This window comes from Falco cherrug, chromosome Z (genome assembly GCF_023634085.1).
Source record: "Falco cherrug isolate bFalChe1 chromosome Z, bFalChe1.pri, whole genome shotgun sequence".
Classification (NCBI taxonomy): Eukaryota; Metazoa; Chordata; class Aves; order Falconiformes; family Falconidae; genus Falco; species Falco cherrug.
The window spans coordinates 372,154-391,118 of record NC_073720.1 but is presented as its reverse complement, the minus strand read 5'-3'; the positions used below and the strand labels follow the sequence as shown (position 1 = coordinate 391,118).

The window sequence follows — 18,965 nt, the reverse complement described above, 5'->3', positions numbered from 1 at the left end:
CAGAATAATATCTTTCCTTAGGTCAGTTCTAGTCAGATATAGATCAGTCATCAGTATGGGCATATGACTCGCCCAAATAGTAATGGATACCGAATTAATATCATCATGGTCAGCAGCTAAAATGAGGACATTCATGAGAGAGAAAAACATTCTGAGACTGAGAGCATAGTCACGCTAACTTTAGTTACGTAACATGGAATTTAGTTCACTACACTGTAGATATCTAGTCAGTGGAGAGAGAAAATGGTTCCCATGGTGGTTTTTTGTATAAGATTCTGACATGGTTATCAGTGATTGATGACTCAATTTTTTTGTTATTATCTTAAATGCTGTTTCCATCTAATTTCTCTCTTTTAATGAATCTGTGATTCCTTACTCCTAAAGATGTGACAGTAATCTGTTACCTTCATCACGAAATATACTTATCTGTAACATTAATTATCATTTAACAGCAGAGTGGTCCATCTAGGAGAGCTTGTTCTTCAACAGTCACAGGTGGTGAGGAACCAATGATAATAATACTCTTTATCAAGCATTATCTCTAAATAAATGTGGGTAGATTTAGGTCTTGTACAATAAGGAACTTTTTTTCACAATCCAGCATTGTGTTGAATGAAAAACTGCCACTGAATCAATAGGGTTTGGGTCTTTTGTTGTTTCAGATTTTCTCAACTTTTCTCACTGCAGTTTCACTCAAATATGAGCATGTTTTAATGATGTGGATGTGCCACTGAGTTTTAACAAAGCTATGCGCTAAGGAAATACCGTAGGCCTCTAAAACATGAAAGATACAATACCTAATTCTTTAAAAACTGTTATTAAAAGAATCAGGGATTAAAAATACCAAATCAGTATACATGTAGCTGTATTCTTAGCTTGCATCTATCTTCCCTTATTCTCCATTAGACTTAATTCATTTTAATTCTTAAAGTTGACCTTAATTTGAAAACTGTGGAGATACAGTGATACATCATATAGCTCTTATGGTCTTAGTGCCAGTTTTCATTTTCCAGTAGTTGTTCAGTAGTCTAAGACTGAATTTTTAGTTTGATCATCCACTAAAATTCTGGAAGTGCTTTTCTGAAAGTGTAATACAAGGAAAGTGATTTTAATTTATATTGGACTTTGTCTAAAACATCTCGTTCTTTTTTAACCTGATTAAATGTCAGTCTGAAGCAAGTTATTTGATAGAAATAATTTTAAAGTATCTATCATAAATAGCTTCTATGAATGTATGTGCTCCTAGATAATTTATTTCAGGGACAGAAATATAATTTAAACTTGATATGTTTCCTATTTATATGTTGTAATGTCAGATCTTAATTTGTGTGTTGATGCATCATTCTGTGATACTGTCTATATTTGCTGTTTTTTGAATTGTAGAATCAGAGGAGCATACTTGTATTTTGCTCCTGCAAACACCAGATTGTTTTGTGTCCTTGCAAAACTTGCTTGACTTACTAAGCACTAGGTAAAACATGTGCTATATTGACCTGTAGTGTAAAGAAGGTCTTTTGTTGGCAGAGCATCTTGGTTTAATTACACTTTTTAGAGCAAAACATTAATACTGTTCTGCAAATAACTGAGTTCAGATTCACTGACTCATAATTAACACATCTAAATTATAGATGTTTTACTTAATTATATTGCAGCTTACTAATGGAACCCTACTCCCCCACTTTGTCTTGCTTCAGTGTCATTTATACTCTGAAACCCAAATCTGTAGAGAATTTAGGACTTAAATAGGCCTCATGCATTTAAATCCAAAAGTATTATCTTCAGAGGTTGCCATTCTCTTTGTCCTTCAGGCACCTAAAGTTTGTAGAGATATAGTCTCTCAATAGTAGAAGTTTCTGGGTCACTTTAGTTTTGCATTCAGAATCCCTGCAAAATCCCTTTCTGGCCCTGGACCCACAAATCGGATGTTCATAAGCCTCCATCCCTAAGGAAGCATAATTCTGCAGGCGTGCTGGGCGCGTGTCCAGGACAGTGGCACAGGGGTGGACTGCACAGAACAGCGATGCTGTGGCAGCTTAAGTGATGATGCCCCTTTATATAACTGGCTTGGTTGAGGTACTTAAAGCAAGAAGCACCAAGTTCTGTGCCTTCCTATGTGTGAGATGATGTCAGTCTTTCATGGCTCTTTCTGGGCTAGTCCCAGTACAGGACTGTCTCCTCTTGAATCTGTTTTGCCATCAGAATGAAAGACGCATTGTGCTAGCAAGGCAGTGATAGCCGTGCTTGGCTCTTTAGCCTGATGACCACTGCGTTCAGCGAGTTGAGCCCCTTCAGGAACAGCAGTTGAACCCAAGAGTGGCGTATCCTGACAAGATTGCTCTGATTGCTGCTGTTTTGAGTGCGAGTTGATGTTACTGCCTTACTACTGATACTACCCTATCTGCTTTGGAGTGTCAGAAACAGCCTGTGTTGCTTTGTGGTCTGTCTTACCGAACTTCGGGGCCTGAGGAGGCTGTTAAAGGGCATATTTATACAAACTAACATTACCTGATATTTTGTTCTCCTTGTAGGTCCAAGCCTAAGCATTTAGATAGCTCCTACGAAACTGGTATACTAAATATGATGTGTAACTGTAAAAATGTTGCATCTGCCCTAGTTAGTGTGGCGGACACTACTATATTGGTAGCAACTGTATTGGGCAGTGACACAACATAAGTAAATTTGTTACTTGAGTGTGTGTGATGAAGTAGGTGCTGATGAATGTAGATAAAGTGCGTGTTTGGGTAAATATATCTGTGCTTTTCAGAATATTTTTTTTTTTAAGTCCCCAAGGACCTTTGTCATTCCTCTGTGAAGGGTACATGGTAAAAGTAGTCTGAGCAAAACCTAAGTTAATTCATCATGTGTCCCAGCATCTTCATTCTCATGACATTTTGTTCTTAACCATAATACTTCTTTTCCTCACACTATTTACTGAAGGCAGTTGTTACAAAGTGTTCAGGTTTTGGGTAGAAGGCTCTTATAAATCTCACAAGTTTCTACTCAGCGTGGTAGAATATTTTTTACACTGGTATCTAACATACAGAAAGGAGATTGAAGGGCAAACTCCATTGTGCAGATTGCAATATGGGTTGCATTAACCTACGATGTATAGTAAGGAGAAAGGCTGCTGATAGCCGAATTTATTTTGGTGGAGTGTTAAAGGAAACATCAGGTGGCATAACTTGCACATCTTTCTTCTGTTTTTGTATCCTCCCAGTCAAAGTTGATAATTTGCAGCATGCTATTACAACTTAATGGTTTGACTTTTTAATTTAAAAACTCTGAATAGTCCGCACCTTATCTTTACTCTGTACTGTAGACAATGGCCTGCATAGAGCAAATGTGAGAGCACTCATAATTTCTCCCAAACTATCAGATGCCTTGATTATCTGATTTTTAACTAAAATGTTGTGGACTGTTTTCAGACCACTTACTGAGGTCTTACTGACCACTGATTAATGGTTTGGAAACCATTAGAAAAGTCTTGGAAAAGGTAGTCTCCTGATCATTGTCTGCCAGCTCTGAGTGGAAAAATAGTGTAGTCTTTTCAGCACTTGACTGTTCAGGAAAGAAGTAAATCAGTCTCATTTGTTTCAGTGGGTATTACTTTCCTCATCTGTTTCACTCTGTTTTCTGTTTCCTATTGTAGTGTGTCAGCTTTCTGACTCATTCAGAAACTTTTTGCATTTCCTTTCTTGGTTATCTAGGCAGTTCTCCAGCTCATTCTCTCAACTATGCTCTTCTCTTAAAAAGCAAATACACACTGACTTAAGCAAGAGTTCTGGGAAGGAAAGAGGGCTTAAAAATGTGAAGCAAGACCAAGAATTGCAGTTAATTATTTTGCTGGAGCAGAGAATGTGGCATGTAGAAAAAGGATGTATCTGTAATTCCCATTGCTCTTGTGGTCTGCACAGTAACTCAAAGCATGTACAGTATATACTTTAGGAAAGAAAATACATTTTGCAGTAAGATGCAGAATACTTGCACTGAAGAATCTAGGTAGTAAAACAGGGAAAACAGTGAAACTCTTGGAATTTTAGATATTAATGAATGGTTTGCAGGTATTGAACTGGAAATGGGAATCATACTTAGCCGTCTAAGTGTTACTGATTAATTTTGCATTCATCCTATTTATCTTACGTATGTTGTAAGTGATTATAGGGTTTTCCTAAAACATCAGCCACAATGCAGTTGCTAATGAATTTTTTAAAAATTTGGCAGAAAAAAATTTCCTTTAGATTAATATCATTTTAATATAAGTAAAAATCTTTTTGTGATATTTCTCCTTTTACTGTTTCATGGCAAAAAAAAATACAGCTTCTAGTGCATCAAACTGAATTAATGCATCTTGCTAATTCCACTTCATTACAATTTTGTAGTTCATCGTTTTTGGCATATATGTTTCTTAAGTAGTACTTGCATATGTAATTTGATAGTGACTACTTCAGATTTAAAATAAATTGAATAAAATGCACAACCATAGGATTGAAACATGTTTGATCAGGCTACATTTAAAATATATTTTTTTTATTAAAAGTATCCTTTATTATAGATAGACATGACAGATAATAGGAAGAACGTATCCTGAATTCCCAGGAGACCAATCTCAACGTTTCTTTAAATGTTCAGGGCAGTAGTGTGGTAATGTAGGAATTACACTTTTTCATAATGTTGGATTATGAGGATTAGAAATGTTTACATTGGATATACTTAGCTTTTTTCCATGACAAGGATGGTCATCAGTGCAGTTGTCACTTTACCAGGAAGACTTCTTTCTAAAACTAGAAAGCTTAACAATTGGTTTCTAAGCTATGTGAAGGTATTTGGTAATCTTCAAGGCTGATTCTTCCCTTGATTTTATTTTAAGATCATACTAAAAAGGTTTAAAGGGTCTTCCTTGAGCATCTTTAATCTCTTACTCATGTGCATTTCTCTGTATTCCAGCATCCATTCCAGGTGTTCATTGAATTAAATTTGTATTCACCTGCTGAGAATTTAAGAGCTCAGAGCCACATATGAATGTTAATACTTTGCAGGGCTGAGTCTTCAGTCCTTCATCTTTACCAAAATCATGTGCCTGTAGAGCTGATCTCCTTCTGCCTGCACTTCAGCTACTACTGAATGAACCAGCCCTGAAAGAGAGGCTGTGTTTCAGATGGTCATCTCTGATATGGGCAAAATACTCAAGAAAACTCGCAGCAGAGGCACCTTTGCTTAATCTCAACTGTTAACACCATGACTATAGTGGTTTAACTCAGGCTCCCTAAGCATGGATGAAAAAATCTGTGTCTACCCCTGGTTAATTGGCTTACTCATTCTCTTGCTGTGAGGCTGAGACATACTACTCTATTCAGAGTTTGTTCTGGTGATCAACTCTTCCCAGCAATTATTTTATACTTTTAATAAAAATATCAGGTTCAATGCTAAAATAATACTGTCACTGTGTAGTGCTGAATTTGTATTGACTTCCAAATTTAAAGCTGTCTCAGTGAAGTGACTCCTGTTGTTAACAAAATAAGCAAGACTGCACAAAGTGACAGCAAAAGGCCTAATGTTATGCACACAACTTCAGCCTGTATGCTCTGCTTCTCCCTTACCTAGCACAGCAGCACATCATCTCCATGAGATGTCCTGAAATTGAAGAAGTGAAAATGATACACCTTCATATTTGATACATGAGAACATGTTTTCTGTGAAAGGACAGAAGGAGAGCATGACTGTAAATCAGAATTCTTTCCATTTTGGGCTTACCACCAAAAATGGGGGTTTGGGTGTTGGTTGGGTTTTGGTTTCTTTTGTGGTGTTGTTTTTTTTTAACGTAAAATAAAGACATGCCTTTGTCTTCTGCAGTAGGCAGTTACCTTAAATATGTAGTCCTTTGTGAGGTGAATTGGGTTAATGAACACTGGAGTAATTTGACCTTTAGAGCGAAGGACAATTCATAGTATACATGTGTTTCTGAGCCTTCTTCCCCTGTTAGGTCCTGCAGCTGCCTGTTGTCAGACATTTGGGTTTACAGTCAGTCTTTCTTCAAACCATGTTTTTAAATGCAGCATCCTGCTTCTTTCAGGAAAAGTCTTGTAAAAAAATCTCTTTTCAAAGCAGTCTAAAGAGAGTTCATAAATCTTCTTGTAAGCAGCAGGTTGTTGGGGGTTGAAGGAGAAGCAACCAGAGCAGCATTTGGCATCTGGGACATTGATACAAGTTGTTTCTCTAGCTCAGATGTCGGTACCTTTCTTCTTAATCTGAACACTGGCATTAACTATCACACCAGCTCAAGAACTCACATTGTTGTTAGAAAATGTGATGTTCAGGTGCAACAAGCACAGTAAGTTTAGTAGTTCAAGTACAAGTTCTGCTTTTCTGTCTGCTGTGCTGCTTTGCAGTTCTACCTGCCAGCATTTAAACCTGAAAATTTTTAAGGACCAGTAAATTCATATTTTACATCTCTAAGCAAAATGCCATGCACCTTGCTACAGCCTGTTCAGGGAAAGACGTGGTAAAAGCAGACTGCTAGATGAAGGTAGTTTGGTTCATTTTTTTAGCAGTAGAAAGCTGCCTATTTCTAAAGGAATTAATGTTGTTTATTCAACATTAAAGAACTGCAAAAAATTGGTAAGACACTGCAGTTCAAGCACTGGTTTTTAATCTGTTGTGGTATGAAGACCTTTAGGGTTCATCATCCTTCAGCTATCCAAGCAGGGATTTGGAAAGAGTAAAGCAATCTCTAGTATTGTAGTCTCCTGATAATTAATGTATGAGTGTATGTTTTAATGTGATTAATCTTAATACTTAAACCAAACACTATTGAACCAAAGATCTAGACGTAGATGCTGAAAAGCACTTTGCACATGCCAGTACTTTGATGCAGTTATTAGTATGTGGGCTTCATTAAGAGAGCAAAAACACTGTTCTGCAGAGTTTAGCAGTTTGCTTCTATCTGCTGTGAATAAGAGAAAAAGCCTATATCTCTCTCACTCTTGGTATTTCCATCAATTACTTGAGAAAAATGCCTATCCTGAGTATTTTGATTTTCTTTTTTGCTTCACTGGCAGCCAGGATACCTGTTTGTTATACAAGCAAGTGATGCCTTAAAAGGAGTCCCGAACTAGAAAGTGACTAAGCTTAAGAAGTGTGTAGAGTTTATGGTCTAAAAACTGTAACTCCATGGGCATCCTCCTCTTCTAAAATACATATTCAGATGCAGACAGCATCAGTGTTACAAATTCTCTCTAGGCTGTTTTTCTTCAAGAAGCTTTGTCGTTTGTGCTACAATGCATTTATTTATTTCTTCCCTCTGTATGTCCCAGAAAAAAAATGTCCAATTGGTTTAAGCATTGAACGTTTTCCTCACAGGAAGTATACAAGACAACATCAGCAACATGTAATAACATAACTATTGGGTTGAGTATTGACATAACTTGTTTAATGACAGTCAGTGCCTTGTCTTTCTCATGGAACTTATAGTAAAATGATCTTTTCATACTAAAGTTGGGGATCTAATTTGGGGTGTATCTTGTGTCTTCAGGACACCTAACCCTAAATACAACATGTGTAACTATAACAAAATAATTACACTTCAGTTTTTAAACCCAGAACGGTTTCTTGCAACTGATTCAAGGCAAAGTGGTAAAGAACAGGACAGAACTTGAGATATCTTGACTGGACTGCATGGTTAATGTAATTCTTACTTATCCATACTAATAAAATGGGAAAAAAACCCCACCTTTTTGAGGAAAATCATTAAAACACAAATTTCCTTTTTTATCATTATGTGTAATCTACAAATGAAAAAATTTGAGGACATATAAGCTTAGTTGTTTTGTGAACAAGATACCTGAATCTGTGCAAAAGTGAATCAAAAGGTCTGTTGTGAGAAAAAAATTAGTTGACATAAAGGAATATGAATAAGAGCTTATATTGAATTAAATCAGAAACAATATTCTTCTGTATGTTTTTTGTGTTTAAGATTGTTGTAAGTTAACAAGTTCCTTTATTTGTAAAAACAACAGACTTAAATTTAGGGGGTTTTTAGCTGTTATAAAGTAACGATACAGTAATTTCTTGCTTGAACAGCCTTCAGTGGCCTATGTACATACTACACCGGGCTTACCTTCAGGCTGGGAAGAAAGAAAGGATGCAAAGGGCCGTACTTACTATGTCAATCATAACAATCGAACCACAACATGGACACGGCCCATTATGCAGGTATGAAGATTGTTATAATGCTTAATTCAGATAGCAAACACTTATCATGTATTGAGTATAATGTCAGTTGAAGCAGCTCCTCAGAACTCTGAAATTAAAAAAAAAAATCCTAAGCATTGTCATAACAACTCAGGATAATCATAAAAAATTGCAATGATTGGGATTTTTTGTTAATTCTTTTAACTATATTAAGGTACAGATTAAGTTGATTGCCACAATGGAAGGAATTCAGAGAGGTACATATGAACTATTAGAAGGAGGCAAATACATTCTTAAGATTGAATTTGAAAGTTGTGTTGATCTGTTAATAGTACCATACATTATTTGCCCCTCCAGAGGAATGAAATTAAATACTTGATCTTTATGAAAGTATATTTAACATTTCCTCATAATAATAACAATAATAATAAAAAAGAATAATTTCATCATTTAAGTGTCTACCTCTTGGATGTACTGTGTTTCTGACAATTTGCTACCTTGTGTTTTCTTCTGAAATAGCTTGCAGAAGATGGCATGGTTGGGTCATCAGCAAACAGCAGCAACCATTTAAGTGAACCCCAGATAAGACGGCCTCGTAGCCTCAGTTCACCCACAGTAACTTTATCTGCTCCACTGGAGGTGAGAAACACTCTTACCAAGAAAAAACACTTATGTCTCACCTCTCATTCTTTGTTGTCCTTGTAACTTTCTAATTCCTTTTTAGTTATGCAACACAACTGCTTCTCCCTGTTACTGATTTTGCACTAAGATACTACCTTTTTCTTTAGCAGTTTTCTGTCTGGATCTTTAGATATATGTGTGTGTGTCTATATATGTATTCATATACACATGTATGTATGTATATGTATATAAATATACATAATATATATAATTGATATGTATATGGTGTGTGTATATATACTATATGTATATGTATATACATGATACTATGTACCAATAGTATTACTGAACTTCTATGGTCATTGAATTGCGTATTTTACATAGGATTATTTGGATTGGTCAGCTAAAACATAATCTGTGTGCGTGTCTGAAACATATGTTTTGACTGCCTTCAAGTGCCATGAGTGTATAACATCAGAAATACTTTTTTAAAGCTGAAACATTTCTTTTGATGCCAATAACTTGAAAATAATACATGCAGTTGAGTTTGGAAAATCTTTCAATTAAGATACTGATTGCCTTTTATACTTGTCTTTCAAACAAGTATTTAGTTTCTTTTAAGTATCTAAAAGTAATTCAGAATGTTGTTGAGTGATGTATGCTGCAACACGTCTGAAGAATAACTTAAGTGGCTTCTTACACAAAGACAAGATGTGTTTTACTTCTGAAAGTGTGGTTAAAACCCTTGAATCAGTTCAACATGGCTCTGTGGAGGAGAGTAAGTTCTCAAAAATTTCTTCTTCGAACTTAATGGCACTTTATTTGTCCTTCTCTCTCACCGTCTCTTTCCTATTTGTGTCCCATTTGCCAACAATCAAGTGAAGATTGTAATATTTAGTTCATTTTATGCATCGTTCTCCTTTGTTCCTTATACTGAAACGTATTCAAGCTGAATGTGTTGTTAAACGAAGGTAGGATTATTGGACAGATTGTAGTGAGGTGATTGTAGTTAATTTTTTAAATAAACTATCTCTACTTACATGTAATTCAGATAAACCCTTTTACAAAGGACTATTTAAAACTACTCTTGCCAGTGTTAATTTTAAAGACCAAATTCATTACAATTTAAATAAATTTAATTAAAAGATTCTGAATCTCTTGAGTTAAAAGGGCATTCATCTCCCTATTGATGCTTTAAACGGTTGAGTTGGTGGAAGTCACCAACTAAGCATCTGAAACTCGAGCTCGCTTTTAAGGGCAATAACTTATTCCACAGCTACAAAACTGGCATTCTCTTCACTTCAGACTATTCAGCTAACCAGTTTAGTGGTTAGTTTGTCCAGTGCTTAGAAACCACAAGGATTCTGAAGAGCACAAACTTGTCTTCTTATACCTACCTCTGAATTAATTAAAAAAAAAAAAAGCAAGGTGTAGACTTACTAAACTTAAAATCTTAAAAGAATACAATCATGAGAAAAAAAATAGTTCAACTTCTTTTGTTTAAATAGTTGTTTTTATTGTAAAATGTTAAACTTCTTTGTGTACAAGACGTAAGGAAAGTTTTATTTAATGCAAGATATTTTAATTGCTGCTTTTGAACACTGTAATCTTAACTGCCTTTTCCATCCAAATGCAGCTCAGAACAAGCCACAAATAAGGGTAGTATAATTTTGTAAATATCCATATTGGTACCTCATTTTCTAATCTAATACTCAAAAATAGTAAGTAAATGTAGGCTATGTGAGAGAATTGCCAAAATAAGCATGCATAGATTTACTGAATGTTAATAATTAGTAAAATAAGAAGAAAACAAACTCTTATCAGCTAATGAGAGCATGTTTTTAGAAAGTAACTGAAAAGTACAAATGCAAACGAGGTTTAAACATAGTACTTAAGTCTTGTTTTCTGATTGTGTTAGTTTGTGTTTTCAAAGGTGAATAAATCTGGATCAAATTTTTCAAGCTATTTAGGCATCTAAATGTGCATTTTCCCAGTGAAATTTAAAATAAAACCCACCATCTAATGTAACTTCTGTTTTTAACCAATAGGCATCGATCAGTGAAGCAGTTTTGCAGCTGTCATTTTTATGAAGAAAATAATTTTTTAAAATTGTCCAAAAATCTGTAACTGCAGACTTCTGGTTTTTAACAAACTTTAAGTTTAGAAATTTAATTTAGGTTCATATTTAAATATGTTTTCCACTTTTCAATGCATTGAAAAGTGGAAAACATCCCCTCACATTTAGGATACTCTCTTGTTGAAGACTGAGATACATTACACCATGAAGAACAAAGTAATGCTTTTATTTTTCCTTTGTAAAATGAAATATTGACATGTACAGGGCAGCTGCAGTGAAATATGTAACCAGAAGTAAATACTGTGGACATTACCATTGTAGAGGGAAGTGATAGAACACTGTGTCCTTCACAGCAGGAAGCTCAGTATGTTACAAGGAGCGGAATTTAGCGAAGTGTGTTCTAGGAAATCAGTCCCAGGACTTATTTCTACTATTAATTACATCTGGAATGAAAAAATGTTTGCTTTGAAATCAAGTTTTATACCTTTACAGTATTGAGTGACATTTGACAACTCTTAGTATCTTTCATTTTCTTCAGGGTATCAAGGACTCCCCTGTGCGCAGAGCAGTGAAGGACACGCTTTCCAATCCACAGTCTCCACAGCCCTCACCTTACAACTCTCCTAAACCACAACACAAAGTTGCACAAAGCTTCCTTCCTCCTGGCTGGGAGATGCGAATAGCACCCAATGGCAGGCCCTTCTTCATTGATCATAATACTAAAACTACTACATGGGTAAGACATTCTAGATAATGAATTGTAAATCAGTTCCCATCTTTTAAATGTTTCTGTCTTTGTTTTCCTGCCTATATACCCCCCATTTTATTCTGGGATTCATCTTGCTTTGAGAGGGGAATTGTCAGCCTAACTTGTCATAAAGCTGCTCTAGTAATCGTAGTGAATCCTCCATGCTGTCCTGTACAGTAGCAATAGACTTGAGTAGCTAATTTCCTGAAATGACTAGAGTGCTGCCATCACCGTGCTTGGAGAAAAGAAACTTAGTTGTTCATATCCTCTTAGATTTTGGTGCATTTATACGTGATATATCATGCAGTAGTGCTTTACATTTTGTAGTTGACCTTTTTATTCTTGAAAAATCATTGCATACAAGTAACTGCCATTTATATTCAACAAATGTGGGTTTTGGAGGCATACAGTGCAGTGGAGATTTGGATTGTAGTTCAGTTTGAGACTGTCCATAATTGTATTGTACTTCACTGTGACTAGCACTACTTTTGTATTAATATAATATGGGTTCATCTTCTTCAGTTAGCAGAATCCATTTTATTACTTGTTTTATGTCATGAGAATCTATACTTCAATAATTCTGCAATTTTGGCCAACAAATTGAAGAAATAACATTACACTAGGTAAAAAATGTCAAAGGCAAGACAGCATTTCACATCATCATTGAAATATGAGTTGCACTTCAATTCCTGAGGCGTCATTCAGATTCCCAGTGACCACTAGTTACGTGACATATTTTTAATGGTGCTCCCAGCTGCATGTAGGTAAATTATGTGTGTGGAAATCTCAAGCATTTTTTTGCCTAATATTGTCTTCTGTGACCTATTTTACTTGACCTTTTTTGCCTCATTTGGACATTGATGTAATAAACCTATGCATTAATAAAAATGTAAGGAGCTCATTTTCATCCTTTTTGAGCCTTTTTGTGACAGGATGGCCTATTTCTCTTAGGTTTCTAAGAGCCAAAAATGCGTGCATGTACCTAAATGCCCCTTATGGGAGTGCATGCGTTCCAAAGAACAAGGCTGTATTTTTTGAAGCGTACTTCTGGATAATGCAGCACACTTAATGGAGTCAAAGTCTTGCATCACCCTAACTAACTCTTAACATTTAAAAAATCATTTCAGTATATGAATCCTAATAAAGTATGTGACACATCCAAATACAAAGTGTTCTATCGCTTTCATAAATCTTGGTTTAGTCTCAAAAAGTAAAAATAAAAGAATAACTGTAATGTAGGAAGATTTACTTTCCAGATAATTCTGTGTTTGACTTAGTATGTAGATCTAACTTGATCTGTTGGCTTTACAGTTCCATATTTCTGTTACAGGAGGATCCACGACTGAAGTTTCCAGTGCATTTGAGATCAAAAGCCTCTTTGAACCCTAATGATTTGGGCCCTCTTCCTGTAAGTGGTAATGTGTATGTATTTTGATATGTACGTGCTATCTTATGTCATCTAATCTATTATGGCAGTCATATATTGTATGTGGACACATATGTTGCTGACATCACTTTTCTGAAGATACTAAAGCTATGTTTATATATAGCACCAAAAAGCTTTTGTGATCTGTGAATCAGTCAGGCTCTTCGAAGCCAGCCCGTAGTATTTCTGAAACGATATTGTGTTTCTTTGCGTATCTGAAGCATTGAACTTTGAAGAAATTTCTCTATGTACTTTTAGATAATTACCTGTTGCTTTAGTAAAAAATGGAGTAGATTGTTCAAAGCGAGCTGTGTCAATATACCAGCATATTCAGGCATTTAGAAATCTAAATAGATTTTGATTTTTCAATGAAACTTCTATATTCTGCAGAGAATACATTGCTTAGATAGGAGGCACTGCATGAGAGTAGCTGGAGGGCCAGTTTACAGTTGTTCTGTTAATTGCAAGAGGTAAAACATGCAGTGAAATCAGAATAGCCTGACATGTATCACTGGAAATACATAATTTACTAGTAAGAGATCTTAAACTCGGTTAAACTCCATTTTTGAGTGAGGTAAAAATGACTACAGAACTTAAGAGTTTCTCAAAAAAGATCAAAATTAAATAATTTCTCATCTATATTTTATAGAAGGCTGAAGCTTATGTACAGCATATGGGTGGAATGAGTGCTAGGCTGGACAGCATTGCATATACCAAGTGTGCCATTTATTCTTCTTTCTATACTATAATTATTTGGAAGATGAAGAAAGGGAATGGATAAAATGGGAAGAACTGAGGACTAGGTTAGATGTTCTTGTCTCACTGTAATGAGATCCTGGCTTCTATACTTACAGTAAAAATAACCCACGTGTTTCAGAAGCAGAAACTCTCAAACCTAACCAGTGATGGATAATGTATTCTTTGTGATTGTTTCCTCGTAGTAGGGGATGGGTGTAAACCCTGATGCAAGAAGCTTCCACTTCCAAGCTTTAAAAAAATACTTACTTTATCTGACATGGTCAACTGTATAAATAGCCAGTTCTTTGAATTTTCCTAGATTTTTGGCCTTAACATAATGCATCTGTGTTCATTTCATGTTTTCTACCTCACAGGTATCTATCAGGCAGGTAGATATTCACAACTATTATGTAGGTGTGGATAATGTGTTGCTTTGAGCTGCGTGAGAGTGGTGGTATTTCACTTATGGTCTCTTTCTTTTTATTTCCCAATTCCAGCCTGGTTGGGAGGAAAGAATACATTTGGATGGAAGAACGTTTTACATAGACCATAGTAAGTAAGCACTCAGGTACTACAGCAAATAGACAAAGGGAGGTAATAAATATTGAAGTGAAAGCTTTATAATTTTACTCTTCATTTAGGAAGCCAGGTGTTGATATGTGGAGACATTGATACCAGAGACTTAGTGCCCTCATACGGTACTGTATATTCACTGAAAGCTTGCTTTTAATTGGCTCATCAAGCTTTGTCCCTCTCTGACTTGTGAAGCATTAACATTTCTTCTTTGTGGTTTCTTTTGTTCTTGTTGATATTTTGAATTCGTTGTTGTTGTTGTTGATGATCCCATGGCTTATTTGCACTTAATAAATTAAAATATACACTAGGAATAGAAAATAAGATGAGAAAAGATCATATAGCCACAACTCCACATGCAGGCAGTGGAGAAATTAGCACTGACAAGTACTTTTTCCTCTCCCTTTAAGGTCTTGTGGCAGTGCTGATTCTGATCTTATTTCCTATTTACAGCATGTTAAACTGCACCCAGCCCATTAATATTATTCAGTTCTGTTAGTGAAGTTCTAGTGTAAGTGATGTTTCATTGTAGACTTGTCTTATTACAGCATCTCAGAACTACTGTGTGAGTTTTTGTTGTTGTTTGATAATGAAGCAACTCAGGAATGTTGGGTTGTTTCTTCTTCTTCCCTTGTTTTATTTTTTTTAAGACTTCAGCTGGACTTTGTAATGAGGTATTTCTACTGGTGACATAATCTTCACAAAAATGGATAACTCGCAAAACCAGTAGAAGAGGGTATTATGCTAAGCAAAACTTGGAAGAATTAAAATCTTAAATTATTACACATATTTTGACAGTATTATGTTTTTCTTTCAGTATCAGTTACACTGACTCTGATGCTTATCTGTAGTTGTATATTTGACATTATTAAATCATTATTAAAAGACTGTCTCTAAAGTAATATGCATTTTAAAATTGTATAAATAGTTTTAAATAAAAATTAGAAATAATACACTTGTCAAGCACAAAGTTATCCTCTTTCAAACATCAGTACAGAATTATTGCTCTTTATACCTTCTGTAATTGTTTTTCCCAACAGATATCTAGAAATTTAAATACGGCAGATTATTCTAAACTGCTGCCACTGAAATGTCACAGGTGAAAACTGTCATGTTTAAAACATCTTTATAATTGTTCAGCCTCCCAACCTCCTTTAAAAAGTTTTAATTTTTCAGTCTCCTGAATCTACTTAACCATGTATTAGTCTCTAAAAGTAAATGGAATTTTAAAGGTGTACATTAATTAGAATTGCCCAAATAATTTATCATTGTTAAATATATTTGCATCTGAAATCTCTCTTTAGTCCCTCTTTTGATCTGAGTGGTTTTAGTGTTTTATGTAGCAATTTTTACAAAAGTTTAGACCATTTTTTTATAATGCTGCTTGTTTCCAACAAACGCTGGTTTGGTCTCAATGTGGTGCCCCGGTGCTACAGTTAAAGGTGGACTGTAGGAGCAGAGGTGCTGGCAGTGGTATTACAGTGGATACATTGGAGCTCCATTGTGATAATGTTGTGCTAAGTATTTAGGGAATGACTGCAGACAGCATTCAGTGCTCAGTGATTTATTTGGCTTGAGCAATATCAATAGTAGTATTTGCTTTCACAGTAGTGGTAAGGATTTGACCATGATAGGTTTGTGACAGAGCCTGCTGGCCCTCACTTGTTTCATGGCTAACTTGAGAGCATACGCTGGAATCACTCACGGGTGTGATCAGCTGTGCTCACCGAAAATATGCAGCTGGGCCATCATTTTAGTCACTCTGCTAAATCGGTTAGTTAAGATGCAACAACTGTAGTCAGTTTCATTATTAGAATACAATATAAATGTTGCCAGTGTTGACAGACTGAGCTACTGATAATGTCCTGGTTCCCCAGATACGTTCTGTAATTCTTCTGCATAAGTAACCAATACTGTTGTCCTATTTTTGAAATGTTTTTCTCACCCCTGACAGAAACTGTAAAAACATTTAATGCAACCAGCACAGAGACCTCCTCTTCTGGAGCAATGCTAGCTGCTGTTAAGCATGCCATGTAAACTAGTAAAGCAAAGTACTGTTAAAATAATTAGTTATTACTTGTAGCACAGTAGCCTGAAAATATAGGATTTTTAGTTTTTAACTGTAAACAGTTCTAATTTCCGCAGCAGTCAGTTTTTTAACAAAAAATACAGCCTCTAGTTCTCTGTGATTGGTCCTTAGCTAGCTAAGTCAATGTTATTTACTATCCATGAATAAAACAGTATTCTTTACTCATTGTAGTATGCATATACTTATGCATTTCCTAGGAGCCTCATAGGAAAATACGATCTACCTGTTGGAAGGTGTCATGAAGGAAAACACAAAGGTTTTCCAACCATATTCAGAACAGTTATCAGTGGTTCACTGACAGAGGGATGGATTTATTAAGTGGGTTCCCCTCAAAGTCTGTCTTGGATCCACCATTCTTCAATATATCCATTAACAAACAGGATGAGAAATCAGACTGAGTCTGGCAAAATTGCCACTGTAGTGTGAAGTAAGATGCTGTTCAATAAGAGTTGCAAAGTGTTACTCAGAATAAGAATAATAAACAGAGTTTTCATTGATAAGGGCATGAAAAACCTCATCAACTGGACATGAGTTAACTCACCCTGTGGTGTATCAACAGGGATGTCTTATTTAAGACCTGAAATAATCCTTCTAATCTCTTCAGCACTGGTAATGATAATACTGTATCTAGCATGGGGTCCCAAACTTCTAGAAAATAGTGGACCACTTGGAAAGGGAACAGAGGAAACAGAGGAGAACAGGGAATCCTCAAAGACCCCTAGAGCCTCATCTGTGGGGAACTACAGAGTATTGTATTTGTGCAAAGACTTGAGAGATGGTAGATTTTCAAAAATGTGCTGCAAAAGGAATGAATGTTATCGATACCCACTTTGCATAAGACAGAGAATCTTGAGCTGCAATTCCAGGTAGTGGTTCACGTTAGACCTTTCTAATTGTTGGGGCATTTAAGCTCTGGAATAGCATTTATAATATGAAGTACTCTGAAAAGCAAATGAGGCAAAGATTTGTCAGTAATATCATACACTCTTAAGTTTGTAGGGCAATAAGAAAGAATTGACAAACTTGCAGTCATTTCCAGTTCTATTATCTTTGATTTCATAGAAAATTACCACCATGATTTGTGGCTGTTAGGTTCAAGTAGGTGTAAGAGATGAATTGCTATAAAACAAACTTCATTGAAGGAAATTTGACTGAACAGGTTGAAGCAAGATGAAAAGGGCATGATTTGGCATCTCACCTGTATGGCAGGCTCTGGTCTGTGGATCTCATGTGGCTTCTGGAACTATAAGTCTAACAGCCTTCCTCCGTAATTTTGATAAACACTAAATAGACTTAATGTATAAAGGGAAATAAGATAGCATTTTAATACTAAATTAACTGATAGATCAATTTTCTTGAAATGTGCATATGATATTTTTTAGTTTTCTTCAGTTAACATTCAATGAATGTCACCTTTCAAATCCCAGTCCATTCTAAAACTACCTTGGGCTGCTCAATACTTACAGGGCTTTTCCAACTGTAGAGACATGGAAAATACTTGTGTTTTAATGTAAGTGGGTTTGATTCTTTGCTTTTACCTATAGTAGCCATAAAAACAATTTTCTTGAAAGATAGTGTGTTTATTCCCAAACCTAGCAATTACAAAACTTAAGATCTGGACTACTATCTTAATATACAGTTCATAACTCAAAGTATGTATGTAACAAACAGATATATTATTGTTACCCTTTCAGTGCAGGAAGTGGATGACTTAAACCTTGCTATTGCAGGTGGCATCTAATTTGGTTTTTGGAACATTGTCTTATTGTTGCAACATCATCATTTTGTTGTGATTCTGTTGTGTTCAGAATCTTGTGAGGACCAGTTGTCTGGAGGCAGGGAGAGTTTCACCATGGTCCTGTATAACCTTACCATATCACCCTCCTGGTGCTCTTAAAAACTGTAGATGAAAAGAACTGGATTCTGTTGCATTACTGCCAAAATCTCCTTTGGTCAAAATTAAATGGTCTCCTATACCATAACTGTGTAATTTTGCCTCCCTAACCGTCCTTATAACCTTTTCATGAAATCAGTGTCTAGGACGTGCGTTTTTTGGGGTTTTTTTATTAAAGAGATGTTTTTCCCTCCCAATTTAAATGCAGACTCTTTTTTTTAAAGTATTACATTTTGGCTATCTTTATGCAAAATTTCAAAAAAATAAACTTAGTCTGTCATTTGACAAAGGTTTAGGGTTCCTTTACCTTTCAGGCATGATGCCTGTGTATTTCTACTATGAGTTGAAGCCAAGACCATGTTCAAATAGAACATGTCTAGTACAACAGACACTGAAATAAAAGCAGTGTAAATACACTGAATTCTCTTGTAGTTTTGCATTTTTGAATGAGTGTTTTCAACTAAACGATGTGATGGGTTTTAGATGTAGATGGGTGAATGCAGCCTTTTCTAACCCTGAAATACTAAGTTGTGGAAGTGGTAGGGAAAACAGTTGCAGGGAGAAAAAACCAACGTAAATTCACATTGTGGTAATAAGAGAAGTAATAATATA

The 18,965-nt window shown here is 35.5% G+C and overlaps 1 protein-coding gene across 12 annotated transcripts in view; it reads left to right on the top strand.

The window, feature by feature from the left end:
* NEDD4L (NEDD4 like E3 ubiquitin protein ligase) overlaps positions 1–18,965 on the top strand; it is a 180,093-nt gene that overhangs the window by 139,240 nt on the left and 21,888 nt on the right. For 5 of the 12 annotated variants that reach the window (XM_055698516.1, XM_027803635.2, XM_027803630.2 and 2 more), the window contains 7 exons: positions 453–512; positions 8,077–8,208; positions 8,707–8,826; positions 11,424–11,621; positions 12,964–13,041; positions 14,295–14,349; positions 14,439–14,495. In XM_055698516.1, the coding sequence (XP_055554491.1) occupies positions 453–512; positions 8,077–8,208; positions 8,707–8,826; positions 11,424–11,621; positions 12,964–13,041; positions 14,295–14,349; positions 14,439–14,495 (700 nt within the window). The remainder of the gene's footprint in view (positions 1–452; positions 513–8,076; positions 8,209–8,706; positions 8,827–11,423; positions 11,622–12,963; positions 13,042–14,294; positions 14,350–14,438; positions 14,496–18,965) is intronic. The other 7 variants (XM_027803634.2, XM_055698515.1, XM_027803632.2 and 4 more) reach the window with 3 other exon arrangements.